At 38.2% G+C, this 23,268-nt stretch overlaps 4 protein-coding genes across 4 annotated transcripts; 2 read left to right on the top strand and 2 right to left on the bottom strand.

Moving 5' to 3' along the window:
• Positions 1 to 1,819: 1,819 nt before the first annotated feature.
• Positions 1,820 to 3,894, bottom strand: OTP85 (Pentatricopeptide repeat (PPR) superfamily protein). Its single transcript, XM_086233721.1, has one exon. It carries the CDS (start codon positions 3,830 to 3,832, stop codon positions 2,051 to 2,053), a length of 1,782 nt encoding a protein of 593 aa, XP_086089847.1. The 5' UTR covers positions 3,833 to 3,894; the 3' UTR covers positions 1,820 to 2,050.
• Positions 3,895 to 5,654: 1,760 nt separating this feature from the next.
• On the bottom strand, positions 5,655 to 7,232 carry LOC147295134 (amino acid transporter AVT1I-like). The gene is made up of 3 exons (XM_086233926.1): positions 7,059 to 7,232; positions 6,339 to 6,946; positions 5,655 to 6,244 (listed from the first exon to the last, which is right to left on the bottom strand). Exons 1-3 carry the CDS (start codon positions 7,180 to 7,182, stop codon positions 5,729 to 5,731), a joined length of 1,248 nt encoding a protein of 415 aa, XP_086090052.1. The 5' UTR covers positions 7,183 to 7,232; the 3' UTR covers positions 5,655 to 5,728.
• Positions 7,233 to 10,798: 3,566 nt separating this feature from the next.
• LOC147295133 (putative apyrase 6) lies at positions 10,799 to 15,155 on the top strand. Its single transcript, XM_086231706.1, has 8 exons — positions 10,799 to 11,629; positions 11,782 to 11,894; positions 12,149 to 12,256; positions 12,425 to 12,479; positions 13,104 to 13,295; positions 13,390 to 13,487; positions 13,693 to 13,889; positions 14,335 to 15,155. The coding sequence occupies exons 1-8, from the start codon at positions 11,023 to 11,025 to the stop codon at positions 14,603 to 14,605; spliced, it is 1,641 nt and encodes a 546-aa protein (XP_086087832.1). The 5' UTR covers positions 10,799 to 11,022; the 3' UTR covers positions 14,606 to 15,155.
• A 1,112-nt stretch (positions 15,156 to 16,267) lies between these two features.
• LOC147295132 (RING/FYVE/PHD zinc finger superfamily protein) lies at positions 16,268 to 19,225 on the top strand. Its single transcript, XM_086232787.1, has 8 exons — positions 16,268 to 16,428; positions 16,572 to 16,861; positions 17,347 to 17,418; positions 17,577 to 17,644; positions 17,817 to 17,973; positions 18,091 to 18,171; positions 18,286 to 18,375; positions 18,621 to 19,225. The coding sequence occupies exons 2-8, from the start codon at positions 16,598 to 16,600 to the stop codon at positions 18,738 to 18,740; spliced, it is 852 nt and encodes a 283-aa protein (XP_086088913.1). The 5' UTR covers positions 16,268 to 16,428; positions 16,572 to 16,597; the 3' UTR covers positions 18,741 to 19,225.
• Positions 19,226 to 23,268: the final 4,043 nt, after the last annotated feature.

The raw sequence follows: 23,268 nt of genomic DNA, 5'->3' as shown, positions 1-23,268 counted from the left end.
ATTTGATGGATTAGCCTTCAAAGTTATGGTAAGGACGCACAGTTTTCACACTTTATTTTATTGGGACCAATAGAAACGTCTAATGTGCTTGACATGACAGTTGACACATGCATTCATAAATGGCCACCAATAAGAAATAACGTGCCGCGATCTTCATACATGTTTTCATACTGAAAAACTTGGCTTTAAGAGAATATTCTCTCATTGTTTTCACATTATTTGACCTTTAATTTGAGGTTTATGTCACAAATTCAACAAACTGTTGTGTATGATTTCCTCTTGTACATACTAGAAATCAAATAATGCCAAAACAAATAGAGATTTTAAGTCTCTGTCCAAAAAGTCATCTGTCCACACCATGGAGAACCCTCACAGTGGAATATTTTAATGCATATTGCTGATTGTTCCTAAGATTTTCATTATTAAACATTTGAAACCTTTCAGGAAGCATGAAGGTTTTTTTGTTTTTGGGTGTTGATAGAGCTGCATATTGATAATCTGGTAAATAACAAGCTCTGCAGTGGCCCCCCTGTTATTATCTTTGATTCTGACCTAAATTGTTTTCCATTTCAGTCAGATTTAGTTCATGTATTGGTTCTATGCTTACTTGATTTCCTTTTTAGCCGAATACTTGATTTGGTTATATTGCTATATATTATACTTCTTTCCTATCAATTCAGTTGTATTCAGCCACTAGAAATATGCGGGCTATTATACACTATAACGTATGATATCATGCTTACCACAGCTTGGAAATTAAATTGGCCATTTGGTAAAGGCTTATTATGATTTTTGCCCCTTGAACTATGATTCCATTCCTAATGCGCCCCTTTACTTATTAATTTTATCAACTTACCACCTAACAGTTACAACGCTATTCTAATGTACCCCTTTGTCCAATTTCCGTCTTAACTTCCGTCTATTTTGCTGATGTGGCAGGATATATTGGTCATTTTGACCTCCCTGGACCATTCAACACCCCATTGTTTCCACCTAGACAGCCCCCAATTGTCACATACCCACATGTGGAACCCACCCGATGCCAGCTCAGCTGGCCCTCTTTATCTCCTCAAATCCCTTTTTTTTTTTTTTTTTGGATCTGGCTTATCCATCGCCAGTTGTTGGGGTTGGGTGTGGGCTGTGTGGTCATTCACCGTGATTTTCTTTTTGGCTCTGAGAACTCATCATTTCAGATGAAAAACTTGGTTTGTTGGATTACAGATGAAAAACTTGGTTTGTTGGATTACAGACACTCTCACAAGATTTTAGACGCACCTGAGGAACAGCGAAGGTGACTGCCTACACCAAGCTCGGCTTTCTCCGGCCACTTCCCGACCGACCCAGCCAACCGGCATGACCTCCAGGCACCGGCCACCTCCTCCTTGGCTTCTTCCCGAGGGCCCAGCTCCTCCCTGCACAGAAAACCCAAACAGCCGCGAGCTTCCATGGCTGATTTGAGGAGATAAAGAGGGCCAGCTGAGCTGGCATCGGGTGGGTCCCACATGTGGGTATGTGGCAATTGAGGGCTGTCTAGGTGGAAAAAATGGGGTGCTGAATGGTCCAGGGAGGTCAAAATGACCAATATACCCTGCCACATCAGCAAAATAGACGGAAGTTAAGACGGAAATTGGACGAAGGGGTACATTAGAATAACGTTGTAACTGTTAGGTGGTAAGTTAATAAAATTAATAAGTAAGGGGACACATTAGGAATATAATTATAGTTTAGGGGGCAAAAATCATAATAAGCCTATAATGCAAAAATGAGTTTGCAAATTGAGATGAATCGCCAAAGGTTGAATTGCTAAGTTCAGACTTTCGATAGAAAATTCTAGAAGGTCACAAACAACTAAAGATCAAGATGTATTCATGGATAACTGCATTTCTCATCCATGGGCATTTTACAAAGCATTTTATAACAAGACTAACAGAGTGTATCTTTACAATTGTATGGAAATTGAATAAATTTCAAACAAATATTCATTTCTGTACAAGATGATGATGATGACAGACAAATTTCTCACCCTTGCTTTCCTGTTCAACAAGCTCAACTACCAATAATCGCCACAAGAGCACTTCCCCTCTTTGAAATGATGGAATCGTTGAACATCTCTAAGAACTATCTGTCTATTAAAGATCAATGATATATATTTAGCAGCAGAGTGGCAATCCCCACATACCCTAAGGTTCTTCACAACACGTATTGTTGTCCCTGCGGGAGTGTTTAAGAGCCCATAAGTAATGGCCAATTTCTCACTATGATATCTAAGAGAAACTTCTCTCTCTTTATCTTCCATGTTAGAATGAATGACTAGAGAAGTATCAGGAACATATCCGGCCAACTTTAATTCTTCAACCAACTCATCAACTGCCAGCTGCAGTACAGTAGAAACAGAACGCTCTCCATCCCCAGAGAAGAATTCATGCACTACATTGTTCACCTCTATGGAGCTACACCCAGGAACCTTTACAACTCCTCTGTTTTTCATCAACTTCCTTAAACGATCCACGTCCTCCCATCTCCCTGCTCTTGCACACAAGTTCGATATGATCACATAATCCCCACCATGAGAGTCATCTAACTCAAAAATTCGCTCAAGCACCCGCATCCCCATTTCTACATTACCATGGCTGCCGCAAGCAGAAAGCAATGTTCGCCAGAATATGGGTGTAGGCTTAATTGGTAATTCATCTATGAACTTGTAAGCCTCCTTTAAACGTCCAGACCGACCTAGCAAATCTATCATACATCCGTAATGCTTAATCCCAGGAATAATCCCATATGTCTCACTCATGCTGTAGAAATACTTGCAACCCTCTTCAACTAGTCCAGCATGACTACATGCATATAAGAGACCCAAAAATGTGATCTCATCAGGTCGAATTCGGGCTCTCTTCATTTCTTCAAACATTGATATGGCTTTGGTACCATGCCCATGAGTGGCATATGCCACAATCATTGTAGACCAAGCCTGCGTATCTTTCACACTCATGTTATCAAAAACAGACGCTGCATCCTCCAGGCTTCCACACTTTGCATACATATCTATTAGCGCAGTGTTCACTTTGACATATTTATCAAACCTATTTTTCTTAACATATTCATGTATCCACCTCCCCAAGTCCAATGCTCCTAACAAAGCACATGAGGAAAGAACACTAAGCATAGTAACATCGGTTGGCTTTACATCGCTTGCTTGCAATTCTCGAAACAAAGCCAATGCCTCATTTGGCCGACTACTTCGAGCATAACCCGTGATCATAGCATTATGTATAACAACACAAGGGTTCGTTATCTTATCAAAGACCCGGCGAGCCGCATCAACATCATTGCACTCGGTGTACATATTAATAAGTGTAGGACAGACATAAATGTTAAGCTGAAGCCCACATTTGATAGCAAAGCAATGCAATTGTTTCCCTTCTTCTAAGGCTTTAGAGCTCGCGCACGCCTTGAGAAGAGATGGGAACGTGTAGTCATCTGGGGAGAGACCTGCGCATAGAATATGAGCAAAGAGTGAAATGGCTCGGCATGGGGTATCGGAGCGTGCGTAGCCACGAGCCATGGTGTTGAAGACAACAATGTCAGGGTGGGGAATTTGGTCGAATAGGTGGTGGGCGTAGGCCATGGAGGTACTAGTTGGGTTGAGAGTGCAGAAGTTGATGAGCTTGGTGAGGACAGAAATGTCATATTGAAGGTGGGTTTTGATGGAAAAGGCTTGGATTTGCTTGAGTTGTCGGAGAGACGTGCATTTGGGTATGAGAGAGATTGGGGTGTTTGTGTTGGTTCTTGGGTGAGAGAATGGGCTCATTTGGACAGCCGGTGCGGCCATAACGGTCTTTTTTCGGTCAAAGTAACTGTCTTTCAATTGCAATGCCAAGTGAATTGGAGGGAATAAAAGATGGTGACAATATACACCTCAGCTCCAACTGTATTTTGTCTTCCAATGGCTTTATTCAACAAGATTAAAACTTACTTATTTCTTATCGTATCTAAAAGACATATATGGTCATGTAATAATCACATGACCATATTTGGAGTATATGAATTACATGATTAGAGTATAATTACCTTGGAATATATGGATTACTTTCAGGAGGGGCCCATTCGTCCGTAACTTTCATGATTCGATCAAAGTCATCAAAGATGGTGACAGCCAAAAAAATTTGTATCGATGCAATTTCTCCTTGATTTGTCCAATTTGCATTTGTTGGCGGCCCCTGGCCTTGATTTGTTTCATTGTTTGTCATGTTTGGGCATTTTTCTCGGCTCTTAATGAAGTGCATTTCTAACCAAAAACTAAAAAGCTTCACATGAATCAAACTAGGAAAGCAATTCTAATGGTGTCATTTTTAAATAATGTTCCTGAATCATGAGTTTAAATCTTGCTTATCCATTGATTTTGAAATCAATGAATGAAAGACCATCTTGATGTAATTAGGTGACTGTTTAGTAAATCATGGAGTTCAAGATTACTGTGAATTGAATTTCCCATCTCATTCAAATCAGTTTGGCAATTTTGCCTAGTATCAATCTGGGCAGAGACAACAAAAAAATCATGTATGAATGGTATGAATTGCCTAAACAAAAATTCTTAAACAATGAACAACTAGAACTATTACTCACTATATTAAAAAATTTTCATTAGTGAAAAATGTAAATTCATTGAAAAATAAAAAATACCCACGTCGTATGAAATAGTTATTGCTATTTGTATATTTTTTTTTTTGAGATAAGTTGGGAGAATTCCACAAAAAGTGACCACACTCTTCTTTTTGAGTTGAAAGAGGTGACACACTATTTCATTGGATGATTTTTTTTTTTTTTTTGGTCGAATGAGGTGGAACTAATAAAGAGTGGTCTGTTTTTTTTTTTTTTCGGATAAAAAATAAAGAGTGGTCTTGTTCTTGGCATCTTGCACAGTTGCGTATATTCACAGGAAAATATGGCTGCAGATGCCTTGGCAGCTATTGGGCTTGAGATTCAGTTTGGCTACAAGTTCTACCATGAGCCTCCTAATCCAGTAAGCTAGAAAGTAATTATTTCAGGTGGGTGTGGGTAGGCCCAGAAGTGTCGTTTGTTTGGGTGTAATCTTGTTTTTCTCTTTGGGCCTTGTGCCCCAAAAGAAAATGGTACATATGCTTCTTTCATAGACCTCCATGTTTGAGTTTGAGTGTTTCTGTCCAATGCAATCAACTGTTGAATGCTAATTACCTTATTTATTTATTTATTTGCTACACTATTCACAGAGAGCCCTCTTTATTAATCAATATGTCATACTAGGAAGGACACCAATTAACAAGACCTTAGCATATACTTTTGTTTAAAGGAAAAATTGTAACAAAAAGAACTATTAAACAAATTGTATCATCATCAGGTTGCCTCTTACTGTTATTGGTTTAAAACTGTATATATCAAGTGAGATTAAGGAAAGCAGTTCTCAATGGTTTTCTTTGATGTTCCTGTTCCTGCAGGGACCTGAGTATAAACATTCTCTTCTGCTTGACTGCTTAATTCTTATCCATCGATTTGAAATCAATGAATGAGCATCATGTAATTAAGTGACTCTTTCAATAAATCATGGAGTTGGATATGTTTAAGGTCAATTTTATTTCATATTTGATTAACTAGTGCGAAAGCAGTTTGGCTATTTGCCTATAATCAACCTGGCCATGAGCCAAAGCTTATCAGAGTTACTCATGACAAGGTTAAATGCACCATTACGATTTCAAAGATGGTTTACAATTTCTTTCACAGAAGTGTAGGTACCAACTATGCCAACAAAAGACCCTATCACCATAATCCCAGTAATTGTCATATACTCTAACCCAAATCTCCGACCAACATGGTTAATCTTTAGGTAGAACAAACATGGCAACAAGATTGAGACGGTGACACTCAGAAATGCACCAACAAAGGCCATTACGTAGCCGAAAAATGGCACAGTTAATGCCACAAAAACAGTGCTGATCACAATCACTGTTCTCACGATGATGCTAATAGCACGAGGGGTGTTGCGGAAAGGCCGTGTATCCTCAATAGCAGTAGCAATTGGAGTGATTACAATTGCATACTTAGTCAGGGGATTAATTATTGTGATATAAATTGCTAGCTTTGTACCAATTTGTCTTATTGGAAGATTTAATGTCACTTGTGACTTCACATATTCTCCAAACATCAAGTAGCCCAAAATGGCCATTGATCCATAGGTTATGGTGCTTGTAATGAAGCAGACAAGTAATACCTGCAATGAGTTCAAAATTGACACAGTAAGAGCAGTGCTAAAAGTATACAAAATAGAAAACTTTATTCAACTAAAATACTTTCTGAATTCTGACCTTGGAGAATTGGCTTCTATCTTTCATGGAATTGCACAATGTGGGAAAAACTGCATGACCACAATAACAAAACACATACAAGCTTATAGCAGTAGGCAGTCCTCTCAAATTCAGAAGAACACCTCTTTCATGAAACCCCACATCTTCAACTGCACCAATCCAAAAAACACAAGCAACCAAAACAACAGAAGCAAAAACCCCTCCTGCAGAAACATATGCCAACATTCCCAGGCTCTTCAACCATGTAGTTGGCAGTATTACAAGGGCACTGAGTAAAACAAAGCCTTGTTTGCCTCCAATTTTGAGGCCTGCAATGTTGAAGCCCATGTTTGGGAACAATTGGTTTAAATTATCTCCTTCTAGTATTAGAAATTCAACTGCAACTAAGTACAGCTCAAGGTACATAAAAATGGATATAGTGACTCTTCCTAACTGTCCAAAAGCGACTTGACCAATGTCAGGATAGGTTTTGATGCGTGGGTTTGCATCCATACATCTTTGTAGAAGTAACCCTGTATACCAACAGAGAAGTGCTACCAAGAAAAGAATTATTAGGCTCAGCCACCCTCCTAGAGAAAGAGCAAATGGAATTGATAGTATCCCCACACCTAAGAAACAAGGTAAGCAAAGCTAGTTAAGGAGCTATTAATTTTGGCTTAATGGTTTTCTCCAAATATGTGTATGTATGTAGTGTGAGAGAGAAAGAGAAGCAAACCAAACCTGATAAAGCATTGAGTCCATTGAAACAGGTCCTGAGAAAGGTGGTGCCTTTGCTTGGTTCCTGAGTGTGTGGATGCTGGTTTTGGTTTTGGCTCTCCATTTTCTCTGCTTTAAGGGAGTCCATGTTTTGTGTTGCCCACTACCAGAATGTTGGTTCATATAAGAGAGACATCCAAATATATATGAAAATGGGTGACCAAAGCATCTCCATAAATGAATGAATTTCATTGAGAAGATCATTTGGTCCTGGAAAAAAAAAGAAGAAGGTGAGGATGAGTAGATAGCCACACAACATCATCAATAAATTAATGGGTGACAATTACAAGTCTAGAGCTAAAAGGAAACCCACTCACATGTTAAGTATGACCATTTCTTTATAGGAAATTAAGTTCCTCATTAGAGGAGGCGTGTGCGTACTTTCTTTTAATAATTATATATTAAAAAATAAAGATAAATTTAGGAAGCTTGTGGTATTCTATGCAAATTTAATGATGCCAAACAGACCTTTTTTTTTTGGTGCTCAAAAAAACCTCAAAGGGGAGAGGATGGTATCCCCCAAGATGCTGCTGAAGTGTCCCCCAGCGTGGGCCACACCCACACACAAGGGTATTAACCCCGAGCTAAGGCGTGCCTCACTCCCACTATCAGCGATGATTCGAACACAGGATCTCCCTTGCACAAGACCCCCACGGGCCCACCCAAGCGGAGCTGTTCAAGCGCCTTACCACCCCGACACTCTTTCTTGGGTGATGCCAAACAGACCGTCAGCATAATATGCAGCGTCGTTTGGTTCAAGTTTTGGAGGCTTAAAAATGAGAAATTAATTTTATTCTCATGTTTTATAAGTATAAAAAAAAAAAAAATCAATTCATGACTCAAGATAATCTAATGTACTTATTGAGAGGAAAATAAAACTCGTGCTAGAGCAATAAAATTGATTTCTCCAGAAAACATTTATTACTTCTTTGACTCCATATATTAATTAGTCTTTCATTATATTTACATCCACCACCATGATTGAGTACTGTTTCGGCCCAATGCGATGTAGTTATTGAATATAACTACCCTTTTAATAACTTCAATTCCACTATTTCTCAATAAAAAATTGAAAAAAAACTTCAATTCTAATACAATTAGCAATTAATTAAAGAAAAACACAAAGAAAATGGCACACTTTTTATATCAAATGTCACTTGAACAACCCGAAAAAAGCACCCTTCACGTCTTGGGTCTTATGACTCTTATCTTAATTTAATTTAGAATCAAACTGGCAAGGGCACCCATTATCAAGACCTATGTCCTTTTCATTTTTCAATAGCTTTGTTTAAAGGCAAAATTGTAACAAAAAAAAAAAAAAGAGAACTTTAAATAATGAGTGTATTGAGTGAGCAAAGTTTTAGAAGCAAAGAAAAGCAGTATCTTTTTGGACAAGACAAAAGATAAGCGGATTTTCTTGTTTCAGATCACTAAATCAACTTTGTAGGGATATTGTAGGTCTTGGGCCTCTTGGCTGAATATTCAAAGTTTCAAAGCCACATTTAGAGGCTTTTCTTTACTAAGAATTATATGGCTTCTGTTTTAATGTTGGTGGATGCTATACATATTGGATACGTACAGAAGCTCAAGCACTATAGAAAGTTAGGAACCCATGCATTAGAATATTATGGTAGCTACTGCTTTATGTGTCCCATGATGCCCGAGCATTGACATTTGACTGTCATTCAATTGATAAATATTAAATATGGAGTGGAACGATGACAACAATAACATGAATGACTAAAGGTGCTTGCATAATTGCATTTTCCAAATACAAAGAAGCCAGACGTTAATTGGCAAAACTATATTTCAGATATAAAGCCAGTACTGCATGTTTTTAGATAGACCGGCTGAAACTGAAAACTTTATTAGTTATGTCACTATGCATATATGGAATCAATCGTGCCATCAATCAGCATCTAGGTTCCGTAACGCAATGATATTGAATCTTTCCATATATGTTGGTGTTGTATGCATCGACTTTAATTATCACAAAATTATTGCATTCGTCTTCTTTAAATTAAACATGAGGTGAATTGTACCTATTATGTACATGATACGAACACCGTTTAATATATAAATAGATCTAATAATTTATAACTGATCATATTCTAATATGAAAAATTGAATTTGTTGAAATTTAAAATTTAAAAATATATTTGTATTCCACACCCTAAAATTTAGGGTCCAACATATATGCATTCCAAAATCGATCAGAGCATGCATCACTGTCAGGGAAGCCTAACCTAACCTGTTCTTTTGGATTGAAACGTTGGTTCTATAGCAAATTACCCAAAAAAGGGCAAACGTCACTTAAAGACTCCACCTAACAGATTGATTCGGCGGATTATGGACATAGTTCAATGGCTCTACTTTCTAGATCACAAAATTGCATGTACGTGGGATATTTTGCATATTTTCTGATACTTTTGTAAAGAATTTGAAAGGCACGTAACAAAGAAAAACTGTGATAGTAGTGTGTGATGTAGCAGCAGCTAAAGAGACCCGTCCATGGCCAATGGGTCTTCGTCATGTTAACAACTTGCCAACTATGGCTTTTGTGTGTTTTTATGTGTTGCATGAAAATTTAGAAATTGATTGGACAAAGTTTCTGCAATCAGGGTTTTGGCTTTCCAATTTTGATATTTTTGGTTGGAAAAACCAACGCAAATATCATATTGACTTTCTCTTGCTCGGATATATAGATAGAAAAGGTTGGAGAGGGTGACTTTAATCGTCTGAAATTCTCTCCCTTCTAAAGCTGCTCAAGGTGGCCCCCTAGAACAAAGCCCCACTTTTTTTTTTTTTTAGTTAATAGAAATAAGTCTAATTTTGAAGAATCATTCAGATTAAAACCATATAGATTATAGAACCTGGCCCCGCTTCCTATTCATTTGTGGGTCGGCAGTTACACTGACAACATGTTTGGGTCATTATACTCAGGAACGGACTAACCTTATAAGTTGGGCTAGATTGGATCTTGGAAGTAGGGAGGATGAGATTGGACGTGGGCTAGAAATATAGGATATGGGCTAAACTAAGGAAAGTATAAAAAATAAAAAAATTTGGGGGGGAGGGGGGTACAGCCCTTAACTGCGGTCCATCCCCAATTACATTGTTTACTTGCGCTAAAGAAATCAAAAGTTATGCGAGTATATTAAACGAAACGTCTCATCCCGATTCTTGTTTCTTATTATTCATTATTATTTTGTTTATTTTAATTCTGATTTTAAGTACTTAAATATGTCAATTAGTGAGATTGAAACTCCAGTCAATAATTATTTAGTCTGACATTCGGTATCCATTTTTGTATCCATGAGAAAAAAAAAAAAAAAAAAAGTGAGGTTGTGACACCACCTGGTCTACAGCTCAGGTGTAGAGGAGTGGAATTGGTTTTTGGGTGTTCACTGTTCACCTAAACCCAAAAAAAAAAAACTACACAATTGGGTTTTGGGTTTTGCTCACTTTCTAAAACTCGCCGGTCCGATGTTGTGATTGGGCCCAATGCTGGGATGGTTGTTGATGATGTGGCCCAATGCAGTGACTTGGTAGCATTTCATAAAACGACGTCGTATGGTGGAAAAGGAAGAAGAGGGAAAAAGTTCAAACCGGAAAGCCGCAAGCCTAGCTGCCTAGGACAAGCGAACCGAGCCGAACCGGGAACGGTACGTCGGTAGCGCAACTAGGAGGCTAGGAGGCAAGGACACAATTACACAAAGGCGCAAAAGCAAAAGGGTCGTTTCCCAGAGCAAGAGAGACAGAGAGGGCGAGAGTTTGATGATTGCCCTCTCCTTCTCTGATCCCAAACCCCAATTTTTACATCGCACTTAACCTAAAAAAAACAACGACGTCATTGTTATTTATCTGGAAAATTTCATATGAATCGCATTTTCTTTTTAGTTTTTACACTCCGATTCTTAACCCTTTCATGCGACGATTGAATACCCGTAAAGGGGTCAATTCGAAACCTACCGACAACGACGACAACATGGACCCAGTTAAGCTCCAAATCCGACCCAGCTCCCGATCCAATCTCTTCTCTCGGAGCCCCAAGCACACCAGATCAGGTTTCTTAATCTGCGCTTCGGTCGCCATCGCAATCGCTTTGACACTCTGTTACCTTCTCGTTTCCGCCATAAATTCGAGAATTGATGGGAAGAAGCGGTACGGGATTGTGATCGACGGCGGGAGTACGGGTACCCGAATCCACGTGTTCGGGTACGGAGTGGACGGCGGGAACAATGCTGTGTTCGATTTCGGCAAGGACGGACTGGCGTCGATGCGGGTCAACCCGGGGCTCTCGGCGTATGAGCAGGATCCGGGAGCGGCGGGCGGGTCGTTGCAGGAGCTTTTGGAGTTTGGGAAGGGGAGGATTCCGAAGGAGCATTGGGGGAACACGGAGTTAAGGCTCATGGCTACGGCGGGGCTCCGGTTACTGAACTCGGATGTTCAGAATCGGATTCTGGAGTCTTGCAGAAAGGTGCTTCGGAGGACCGGGTTCAAGTTTCGGGATGAATGGGCTTCGGTCATTACAGGTACTCCACCAAATGCGTAGTTTCTATTTGTTTGTGCTTGCATATAAAAAAGCCAAAAGCTGTTGTTCTGGCATTGGAATGTTCTTAACATTTATTCAATTTTTCTGAGCTACTCTATAAAAGCATAGTGCTGAAAATTATGGTTGATGCAGGCTCTGATGAAGGACTATATGCTTGGGTTGTTGCAAACCATGCCCTTGGCAGTCTTGGCGGTGATCCTCTACAGACGACTGGTATTATTGAACTGGGTGGAGCCTCTGCTCAGGTTTGGTTACATTAGTACTTTTATCTAGCATTCGTTTGAAATTTTGGAATTCTGCCAATACGGGCCAATATACATGACAACATAACTCATGCACTGTGAAATGTACTTTTTACTGGAAAATTTGATTAGCTATTTATCCACAAACAAGCACGAAAATACATGAGAAAAGAGTTGGAACACATTTCTGCTTGGTTCATGCAGTTGGAAACTTTGTTTGTTTTCTTTTTGAGAATGTTGGTGCAATTTTATTTCAGGTGACATTTGTTTCAAGTGAGCCAATGCCTCCTGATTTCTCACGTGCTGTTAAATTTGGAAATGTCACTTACAATCTTTACAGTCACAGCTTTCTTCATTTCGGCCAGGTATTTGTTCATTTTTACTAGCCATGTTCATTTTAACCCAAGAAAAACTATGCCCATTTGGAGGTATCAACTTGTTCATAGTTTCCCGACAAATGGAAGCTTGGAATTTTAATGTTCTTTATCGTGCTACTTTAGGGTTTGAAGTTCATAACTAGTTTGATATTGCAGAATGTTGCATATGATTCGTTGAAGGAAGCACTTGTTGCAGGAGACTTCAGTTCAGGTACATACAAGCTTTGCTTTCTACACTGATTTTGTACATGCCTTGAACTCAAGGTATTGGACTGTGTCACGCTGAATTCCAAGTTATTCTTGTGAGTCTGGTAACCATGAATGTGATGTCCCTTTAGAGACATAAGTTAAAATATGGTTGTCTGTCCTGTTAGGATCTGTGTATATTTTAATGGAATGGACTTGTGTTGGTTCACATTCTTTTATGGCTAGATGGTACAATTGGCAGTTTGTAAATTCCAGAAACAGAATATGGACTTTGAGTTCTACTCGTGTGCATTGTTCAATGATATTACAGTGGTTATAATGTTTTATGAACTTCCTACTTCCTTTTTGTGCTCTTGATTTTATTAGAAATATGGTTTGATTGGACTGACAACCAAGATGGAGCATATTTTTGGTGTTTTTAGTCCTTACCCTTCTCCCCTTTTACACAATTATATTGAAGCAATGTTTGTAGGCCATACGTAGAGGTGGTTAGAATCAATTGTTGCAATCTAATTTGGTTGTTGATTCCTTCCGTTGATCAGATGCATTTTGGGCATATTTGTAAATGCCTCGTTGTTAGAACAGGATATTTTTCTAGATTTCTTACATTTTCGTTGCATTAATGCAGCTGCTGAATCACTTCATAAAAGAATGTCAATAGATCCTTGCACTCCTAAAGGATACTCATATGAGATAGAGTCTTCGAAGCATTCTCCAGGTCCTTTGGGTGAAAAGAATAGATATTTACCTGCTCTTCAATCTAGGGGTAACTTCTCTGAGTGCAGATCTGTTGCAAGAATGATGTTGCAAAAAGGAAAAGGTTATAGATACTCATCTTCACTGTATTGTTACATTTATGTGCCATTTTCTATTCACTTTCTTTTGACAATGATTATCTCGTTATCTGGAACCAGAGAAATGTTCCTACCAGCCCTGCAATATAGGATCAACTTTCATACCTAAGCTTGAGGGAAAATTTTTGGCTACAGAAAATTTCTTCTATACATCCAAGGTTTTTCCTTCTCAATGCTTCATTTTCCACCAGTTCTTTCTTATTAAGTTTTTACTGTAAATTTTTTATGTCGATTTGGAGGATGTAACAAGGATACTTTTTTTATACTCTTTTATTTCTTTCAAGAACATAAACAGTATGCTTATACATTTTTAATTGTGTGTTTCTTATACCCTTTGCTTTTTTCTCTTCACTGCTTGTTTAGTTCTTTGGTTTGTCCTCAAAGGCATTTCTTTCTGATCTGATGATTGCTGGACAACAATTCTGTGGAGAAGATTGGTTAAAGTTAAAGAAGAGATACCACTCACTTGATGAAGAAGCTTTGCTGCACTATTGCTTCTCTTCAGCATATACTGTGGCCCTACTTCATGACAGTCTTGGAATTACTTTGGATGATGAAAGGTATTACTCATTTTACTTCAGAATTCTATACTCCTGGATTAGATACAAGACCTTTAATTGACATTTTTGTTTTTCATCCCTCTGGAATCTCTCATATGTTATGTAGATTCGCTTTTGTCCAGTCACCCTATAACTTGATGCGATTTTTTATCCTATATGATGGTTATATGATGACTGTTATGCCTCATGGTGCATTTTAATTGATATTTGTCCCCCACTTGAGCAGGATAATCTGCTTCTCTTCACTGTTTTATGATGACTGTTATGCCTCATGTACCACTAGCTTGTTTCTAGTTTTGTTAATGATGTTGGTACCGATATTATTTCCCATTTCTCAAGTTGGGTAGCAATGTCATGGCTATTTAGTTTCTCTAGGATTATGTCTACTAACTTTATGATTTCAAGTCATCTCTCAATATTACTGATTGTCATTACTCTTGACCAGGATCGTGGTCGCAAATCAGGTGGGAAGTATTCCACTTGATTGGGCTCTGGGAGCTTTCATCTTGCAAAGCACGTCTGACTTGGACGCAGAGCAGGCTGATTGGATTTCCACCATATTTGGTGATGATTCGCCCACACTGCTGTCGGTAATTGTCATCTTTATGATATTGATGTTTACTGTGTGGTCTCTGTCAAAATGGAGGAAGCCCCAGTTGAAGACAATATATGATCTGGAGAAAGGGCGGTATATAGTCACTCGTGTTAGTAGGTAGCTTTTGCTAGAGGAAATGTTTGCTTGTTATGTAGATCTGGAGGAAGGAGTGGTGCAATATGGTAAAATGAAATTCACTTGAGAAGCCTCGGTTTAGTACCCAAGGCCACCCTCGGTTAAGGTTACCAACTGGAAATGATATTGTATATTGTGGGGTTTGTGCACAGAATGTAGAGTAACCTTTTGAGCCGGAGCTAGGCTTAGATACCCATTTTGTATTGAGGGAACCCACTACCTCTTATTTATTATACGACATGTTCTCTCATTGCCACAAATCGAATACAAGGTTAGGATAAAAATTGGGGCAGGTTTGGTTGGTTGGTTGTGGGGAGATGTAGAATGCTGTGCTGTACCGTTGTATGATAATGTGTTAATGCACACGTTTACTTCACAATTGTTCTTATCCCGTGTTTTCATCACATCAGGTTTCCAATTTTCCATGGGCCTAGTGCAATTTCCATGGACTTCACTATTTTTCATTTTTCCCCATAATTTGTTCTTTTTTGTTGTTGTTGTTGTCACTTGTCAGAGTTTGTGCGTTTTGGGTTGTGAAGTGAGAACAATTTTTTAGGGTCAGTTCAGTAACGTATTACAGAATAATTTTATTGTAAAATAAAAATGATAAATTAAATTTTGTGAATCGTTCTCCTACTTTCTTTGTTGGGTCTGAACAGAAAAGTTGGAAACGAACTATTCAAATTGGAAAGGACTGCTTCCCTGAAAAGTTCAATGCAAAGCAAAGCGATCCAGTCTTCCAGTTCCCTGATAAACAATGTATAATTGTATACAATACACATAACTAGGTGCGTCAATGCCCCTTCTAGTCTTCTAGACTTGTAGTTTGGTTTGATTTGACATTGGGGAAGCAAACAAAACAAACCTCTTAGAATGCGAGACAAAAGCACGCGTTTATTCATTTCTAATACCAAAATCATCGCTTTCAGCGCTTGTCAGTGGTGGTTTCGTCTTGGCCTGGCCCTTGCCTTGGGCTACCCAACCCATTCTTTTTAGTTTAAAGAAATATCTTTTGAGCTGTATGACACTATGACACATGGAAGAGGCTACAGAATCCCAATTAATACAAAGACAGCCATTAACATTTGAATGGTCTTACGCTTACCACTTTGATGTGTGCCTTATCCTACCAAAATTAATTAAAATGGAGCTAAAGACCATCTTCTCTAAGCTTCCTATCTCCACTATTACAAGCAAAATTTAAGACCAAGATAGTTAAAGTCTTTAAAGGTGGCAATTAGCCATAGATGGAGAGCTATGTATCCTTAGGTCGGTTCAAAAGTTGGTCAGACCCATTAATTTTCAAACCTAATGCATTAATAATACCATTCCCCAATTACGTTCATCTCCCAACTCCCATATTTGTAAAATTTGGTTTCGCCTTAAACTAAGAAATTAGTCACCAATTATATATGAAAGACAGTAATAAGAACGCCAATAATTAGGTGATGGAGTGGTTTATATAATTTTTGGTCCGAAATGGTATACAATATACAATAAATGTAAATTCTTCAATAAAAACGGGGCAGTATGTATCGGGGAACCGGTCGTTTTACGCGGCAAAGGAAAAGTATATAGTGACGAAAATGCCCCTGACGCCGTTCGGTGAAGTAGCAGATACGTGGCGACTATATATAGCAAATTAGCAAAAATGGGCAAAGGCAGACCAACGGTATTTTGGGCAAATCCAAAAACGAAGAGAGACGCAATTAGAAAATTGAAGAAAACACACACAGAGCTCTCGCAAGCGCAATTCTCTCACTTCCCCGATTTCTTAACGCGGCTTTCAGTTTCTTCGCCAATTCGGAGGTAAGCTTTTCCCAATCTTTTCTCTCTCTCTCTGCAACCTCCGATCCGCTGTGTGTTAATCCAGCGGCGCGATCCTGGTTTCTAGGGTTTGGTTTTTGGATCGATAATTAATTAATTAATGTGTGTGTGGGTCAAACAATTAGGTCGTTTTTCGATTTTCTGATCGACAATGAGCGACCACCTCGTGTTGTACGTGGACCGCCTCATGAGGCCCGCAGCCGCGCAGCCGCCGTCGGACCCAGCTGAGGTCAACGCTGCGCCGGCCACGGCTGGACCCGACTCGCCCGAGTCCGCGGCCAGCCCGTCTGCTTCGTCAACGGAGGAAGCCGAGGAGGACGAACCGCTACTTCAGACGGCGGAGTGCCGCATTTGCCAGGATGAGGATAGCATTAACAATTTGGAAACTCCTTGTGCCTGTTCTGGCAGCCTCAAGGTTTGTATGTATAAAATTATAATATAAAGCTCTGTCTTTGAATGTAATGCTGATTTGAATTGATTTCGGTGATGACCCCTTAGTTTTTTTTTTTTTTCTGTATTCATTTTCGGTGACAGAGGAAACGCCCTGTGAAAAGTCATTTGTTTGGTTGAAAATGAGGTGGAAAATTGACCCCAAAACATGAAAACAAACAGGGGAGGATATAATAAAAGCTTAATGATATAATGTTTGCCCGAATCAGAAGCATCCTGTTTTTCTTCAAAGAATCTTCCTTGTCCCTCCTTGTTGGCATTTCTTTGCTGTAATTGAGAGAACTGTTACAATACATATTGTCAGAGCAGATAGTGCACTCATTCCTTTTCTTTTTTATTTATTTGTTTGTTTGTCTGATTTCGTTGTGTAGTAAAATTTGTTTTGCATCTGTTTATATGGGTTTCCAATGGATTTTCTTAATGACTTTTAACTTTTTTGTTTTCTTTCAGTATGCTCATAGAAAGTGTGTTCAGCATTGGTGCAATGAGAAAGGAGATACAACTTGTGAAATTTGTCATCAGGTATGCCCCTTGAAGTTTTTGCTGCATCATTTTTTTTTGCCACCAATTTTATGTTGGGAATCATTATTGCTGCATCCTATGTATTGTTAAAAATTTATAGTCCTTTCAATTTATTTTAAATTACACGCTAATACAGTGGTCTTTCGCTTTATGTACAGTCTTACCAACCTGGCTATACTGCACCTCCTCGTCCACCTCTCTCTGATGAAACTACCATTGAAATTGGGTTGGTCAAATTTTCCCTTGTTTCCTTATGTTTGAGTGCTAATGTTTATGGTTTCTTTGATTCTTTTGGTAACAGTGCTAGTTAATACTTCTGTCATGTATATCATTTAAACTGCATGAAAGACAATATGGATATCTTATGATTATCTTTGTGCCACGGATGTTTCCTGCAGTGGCGGCTGGACACTTTCAGGCGCTCCTTTGAGTTTGGATGATGCACGCATCTTGTCAATTGCAGAAGCGGAACGCCAGTTTCTGGATAGTGAATATGATGAGTATGCTGCTTCAAGTGGTAATGGAGCTCCATTTTTCCGTTCAGCTGCATTAATTGTAAGCCTTTAAATTTTAAATCGTACAGAGAACTTAAATTTGTTATTCCATATTTCTATTCCTCATGTATGATTTAACTAGGGTCTAAGTTTAATTGTAATTCACTGCATTTGGCAGCTAATGGCTCTTCTAATCTTGCGGCATGCATTGAGGGTCACAGATTCTGACTCTGGAGATGACACATCTGCTATTTTCTCTGTAAGTGGATTTGAATTTTGTATTTTCTATCAACTCGCCTACTCAGTGCTTCATTATTAAATGGATGTCATTTTATGGTTCATTGAAGCTGATAAACTGGTTGATGCTCTGCAGCTTTTCTTGCTTCGAGCGGCTGGATTTCTTTTGCCCTGCTACATTATGGCTTGGGCCATCAGTATCTTGCAGCGTCGACAGCAAAGACAGGTTAGTATCCCCTTTAGTTCTACTTTTAAATGTTAATTTATACATGGTTGATTCATTTCTTTTCCTGTTTTTGCATTTTGCTGTTGAATTGATATTTGCTACACAATGACCAGTGTATATTGTATATTCCATAATAATGTTATTCCTTTATTGTTTATGTAAGACTTTGAAACTATAGCATGATGCATGTAAGTGTGCTTTTTCTTTTTGGTCCTTAATGTTCCTATCGTAATATGGTGAAACAGGAGGCCGCAGCATTAGCAGCGACACAAGTTGCCTTTGTTCTTCAATCAGGACAGCACGGGGGTCTGCAATTTGCGGTAGCATCAGGACCACAAGTGACTTCACAACAAGAAACTGCCTGACTTATGAAGACAAAAATAACTCCAGAGAGTTTTTTGTCCCTTAAACAAAAACTCCAGAGAGTTTTCTGTGCCTTGGTGAGGGCGATTCAGCGGAAAGTAGTGAAAAATAAATGGAAATGTTTCTTTTGTCCAAAAACATTAAAAACAAAAAAACTGAACATAAGAAGAACAGAAAAGGCTACAGCTTTGTGGAATTCTGTCTAATGGCTTGTTGGAAAGGCTAACCCAGTCTTGGTTACCTTCATCTTTGGTTGTCCTGTATTTCATGTATGTATGTATATTAATTTCGTTCAACCAGAGAAAAAAATTATTTAATTTGGTTCTCCATCTTCTTAGGTAGCTCAAAGCAGCTGGTAGATATCTGGAATGGATTATCTTGTTCAACTTAAATATCGACCCTTAGCTGTAGTATTCTTGTTTTGTATCGTATTTTTTGTTTTCCATTACCATATCATTAATGTTTCAGTTATTTTTGCTCATAACAAGTGCTTCAATTAGGCTTTTGTCATTTGGTACTTCCAGTTTGGTGTGACATCATGTGAGCAAGGTGATAAAACTTCACATTTTGGATCAGTGGCTGCATAATTGTTGAACACTGTAAAAGTTTCTAATTAAATGCTCAGTGAAATGGAATCATAATTTCAAACCTTCAGAATGAATTGTGTACATGGATGCAAGCTAATGGAGTTGCATATACAAACCCAATGTAAGAACAATTTAGTCTTTACAGAGTGATGAAATTGAGAGGAGATTTAAATTGAAGCATTGTGAATCATGTTTAACTTGGTCTTGTTTCAAACAGTGGCTTGGACAAGGATGGGGGAGTGTATTTCTTGATAAAGAAGATGTGAGCATATATTCTCTCACACTCTTGGTATGATTATGATCCAAGAAGAAGGATCGTAAAGTACGTAAAGGAAGCATCTCTCTTTAGCATATGTTTTAGGGACATTCTCTTTGTAGCTCCCACCTTTGTTTTGTTTTGTTTTCCTTTATCCTAAAGATGGGTTTATCAATAAATATAACTCTCCTAATTAAACTATGAAAACTTGTCCCAAATTATGATTTTCTTAGGAGCCCGAATAGCTCTCCCCTAAATTTAACTAGAAATGTTTAGTTTTCACATACCCTCAAACACATTCCAATCAGAAAGATTATGAACAGAGACATAAAACCTGAAGAAGGGCAATGAAAATGAAGAAAGGAAAAGAGGAAAGAAGAAGAATTATTGTGCAAAGACTGGCTATGGTGTGCAATATAAATAGTTAAATAGAATTTGATCATTTTGCTTTATCTTCTTTAACTTGCTTTGGTACTCATTGCTTTGATGGCTTACTCTCCCTTATGAACAAATGCTGTCATTGCACCGAGACCGTTAAGGTGGTGGCCTGGTGGGGGGTTTAAACTTGATGGGACCATTAGTTTTAAACATGTTTAGAAAGCCACAACTTTAGGACCAACCTCGAGAATCTATAAAGCCCTTAGATGAAATATAGATTAACTCTTTGTTTCTTTGGTTATTTTATTTTAACTTGTACTCGTAGTAGTGATTAAAATGATGTGGGATGGATCCACCAGATTAGTGAGAATAATGGTTACCGACTTTAAAGAGAAGAAAGCGTATCTAACAACATTAAACTCATTTACCTTAGCAATGTGGTACGTACCCGTACCACAATCCAAACAAGCAAAAGGTCCCACCTATCATTCTATCTCTATTTCCTAATTTGGCAAAAGGCTTGAACCAGATCAACATCAGTGTCACTGCCCAGTGGTGGTCAATTGACTCTATCAACCTACTTTGTCCTTGTTAAACTTTACTTATTGTCTCTAATTTCGTTCATTGTTTTCGTAAAGATAAATTTTTGGATCCACCACTGTTATTGGCACTTGCATTTGAAGCCACTCTTCGGGTTTATAGTGTCAGATGTGTACACAGCCAGTCCTGCAAGTTTTGTGTACATTTTAACTGATTATTCTATTGGAGAGTAGCTATCACAATTCTCAAATAAAATAGAATCATAATCAACCAAATATGATATATATAAAAAAATGAGTCCCAGATGTTTTGGGATAAAAAATTATCCTAGAAATCCTTATCTCGTTAGCCTAACAAGCAATATATAAATGAATGAATAATTAGATGTCAAGGATCTGCTTAAGTCATCTGCAAGGCAACAAAAGAAGCCCCGACGGCCGACACCATGTTTCTGGTGTTCATATGTTTATTGGTGCTAAGAATATTACAGCTTGATGTGGAATGTGCATATCAAGTTATAACTCTAATGTGTATTAATGCGTTTTATGTTATATGCAGGTTTGTGAAAGGAGGTTTTAAACCTTGTAAGGAGGAAAAATGAACTAGAAAGCTACAACTCAGTGGCTCTTTTTACTTTAATTTGTGGATAAAAAGCAGAGAATCAAGCACATTATTAACAAAACATTCAAGCTGAGATTTTTGCTTGGACCATGACCAGTCGCCATTCATCTTAAGGCTTGATCATGTCACCCACATTGGATAAAGCACAGGAATTTATGCTTTAGAATGTTCCAAGTTGCATGTGATATATATTATATACTATTGTAATATTACTTGCTAAATAATGAGATATAAAGAAAAAGATGGTCTACATTAATAAACGAGAAAATTACAAATATTGAAGAAGTGGGTCTGTCTGAGAAATTGAATTGGGGTTTATAGAGCTTGGCAACCCAAAGAAGAGCAAAGTAAAGCATAAAGAAACACATTTAGCACAAGTAACCATGTAGTAGTACTCTTATTTTTGTTGCATTGGGAAGAGAGCTTGGAAGTCTAAAGTTGGGAAGAAGAGATCTTAGAATGGCATAAAGCAAGTGTTTGTTTCTTTTGGGGGCTACTGCTCTATTCCCCATTAATCTTCTCCTCTCCTATCTATTCTTTATATGCATGGCTTGCTTGCCAGTGCCACTGTAGCATCTGCTAGTTCTGGGTGGCCCATCACTTGTGTCTGCCCAGTCATTTATTCCTATTAACAAAACAGAAACCCCCTTTTCTTAGTAGGAAAGGAAATGCATTTTACCATAAAACCCCCCATACAAATCACACATTATGAGTCTAATTCCATGAAGATCCATCATGTGTAGTGTGTGAGGCCCAAAAAGTACAACTTGATGGTATCAGCTTCAGCTGAACACAATCTAAGCATGAAGTTAGGAATAGTGTTACCTTCCACAAAGTTTGGGAATACATTCACATAAGAATCAATATAATCAATAGTAACATCTGATGTTATCTGTCTAGTAAGAAACATTTAGCCTTATCATACTTATCATATAATGGGCAACTTGAATGAATAAGCATATTTTCAATTTACATGTAAGCATATATGATAGAGTGATGTGGCATGTGGCTAATGATAGAGATGTTTGCAGAAAATTAAACAAATGAAAAAGGGATACTTGGCTTCTCAAGGGTATTGCTCAAATCCCTTTATTCATCCTTGTCAGATTCTTCAATATAACAGCCTTAATTTGCTTAGATTGCAGACTTATGATTTGGGTGAATCTAAAATTCCTCTTGGTGTTTTGGGACCCTCCATGCTTTACACTTTAAAGCCCCCAGCCAAACCCAACAACATATAAATAGCGTGCTTATATCTACAGGAATGGAACATAAGAATACAAACTGGTCTTAAATCTTAGTACTCGAACAAAAAGAAGACACTAGTACTACTTCTACCACTATTCTTCTTGTTTGTTTGTGTAGAAATTAAACCATGGTGTTGATCAGTATTCATAGAGTGCTTGTCCTTGTTGTCTGTATTGGGTTGTTAGTAGTTCAACCATATGAAGTTTCTGCTCTCAGAAGTAAAGGCCTTGCCCTCAGACAGAATCAAGAGCATCGTTCACGGAGTCTTAAGGCTGTGAACATGGAGGAAATGAGCACAGAGATGAAGAATTCAACCAATACAAACAACAAGTTTGATCCAAATCAATCAAGCAAAAGAAGAGTGCGAAGAGGGTCAGATCCTATCCACAATAGGTCTTAAGCCATTCATGCTGCCTTGTTTCTTTGACTAGAAGGAGCAAGTTGGACATTTCAACTTGCATTAGAGTTTTCATAATAGAGAGAGAGAGAGAGAGAGAGAGAGAGAGAGAGCTGTGTATAGTCAAGTAACAGAGGAAGCCATTGAAGGCTTTCAGTGAGCCAACCCATCGTCTCTGTATTTTGGGGCCAATATCACAATCAATGACCAATGAGAGACAGTACAGATGATGGTGGTGGCTCCAAATCAAAGAAACAATATAGTTGTTTTCAATTTTTTCTACTTTTTATTTTTTTTTGAAGAACAATGTTCTGTTTCTGTTTGCTTCAGTATTAGAGTTTTTTTGCTGCAGATCATAGTGAAATTCTTTTGTAATCCTCCAGCTCTTACAATTGCAATGTCTTTCAAATGTAATGAGCTTGTTTCATACCTTTATTTTCAGAGAACTGTTATCTTCCTCGCTAACAAAAACAAACACTATGAAGCACAAAATTACAATATAT

Source organism: Dryas octopetala, chromosome 2 (genome assembly GCF_963921425.1).
Source record: "Dryas octopetala chromosome 2, drDryOcto1.1, whole genome shotgun sequence".
In the NCBI taxonomy this organism is placed as follows: Eukaryota; Viridiplantae; Streptophyta; class Magnoliopsida; order Rosales; family Rosaceae; genus Dryas; species Dryas octopetala.
The sequence above is the reverse complement of the archived record's forward strand: the minus strand, read 5'-3'. Positions and strand labels throughout refer to the sequence as shown.

Bases quoted from the DNA above. Each gene is read 5' to 3' on its own strand.
- OTP85 (XM_086233721.1), bottom strand. From the start codon at position 3,832: ATGGCCGCACCGGCTGTCCAAATGAGCCCATTCTCTCACCCAAGAACC.
- LOC147295134 (XM_086233926.1), bottom strand. From the start codon at position 7,182: ATGGACTCCCTTAAAGCAGAGAAAATGGAGAGCCAAAACCAAAACCAG. The intron at 6,947-7,058 runs GTTTGGTTTGCT...CTTGTTTCTTAG, and splicing joins TGGACTCAATGCTTTATCAG to GTGTGGGGATACTATCAATT. The intron at 6,245-6,338 runs GTCAGAATTCAG...AACTCATTGCAG, and splicing joins ATAGAAGCCAATTCTCCAAG to GTATTACTTGTCTGCTTCAT.
- LOC147295133 (XM_086231706.1), top strand. From the start codon at position 11,023: ATGCGACGATTGAATACCCGTAAAGGGGTCAATTCGAAACCTACCGAC. The intron at 11,630-11,781 runs GTACTCCACCAA...TGGTTGATGCAG, and splicing joins ATGGGCTTCGGTCATTACAG to GCTCTGATGAAGGACTATAT. The intron at 11,895-12,148 runs GTTTGGTTACAT...ATTTTATTTCAG, and splicing joins TGGGTGGAGCCTCTGCTCAG to GTGACATTTGTTTCAAGTGA.
- LOC147295132 (XM_086232787.1), top strand. From the start codon at position 16,598: ATGAGCGACCACCTCGTGTTGTACGTGGACCGCCTCATGAGGCCCGCA. The intron at 17,974-18,090 runs GTAAGCCTTTAA...TGCATTTGGCAG, and splicing joins TCCGTTCAGCTGCATTAATT to CTAATGGCTCTTCTAATCTT. The intron at 18,376-18,620 runs GTTAGTATCCCC...ATGGTGAAACAG, and splicing joins AGCGTCGACAGCAAAGACAG to GAGGCCGCAGCATTAGCAGC.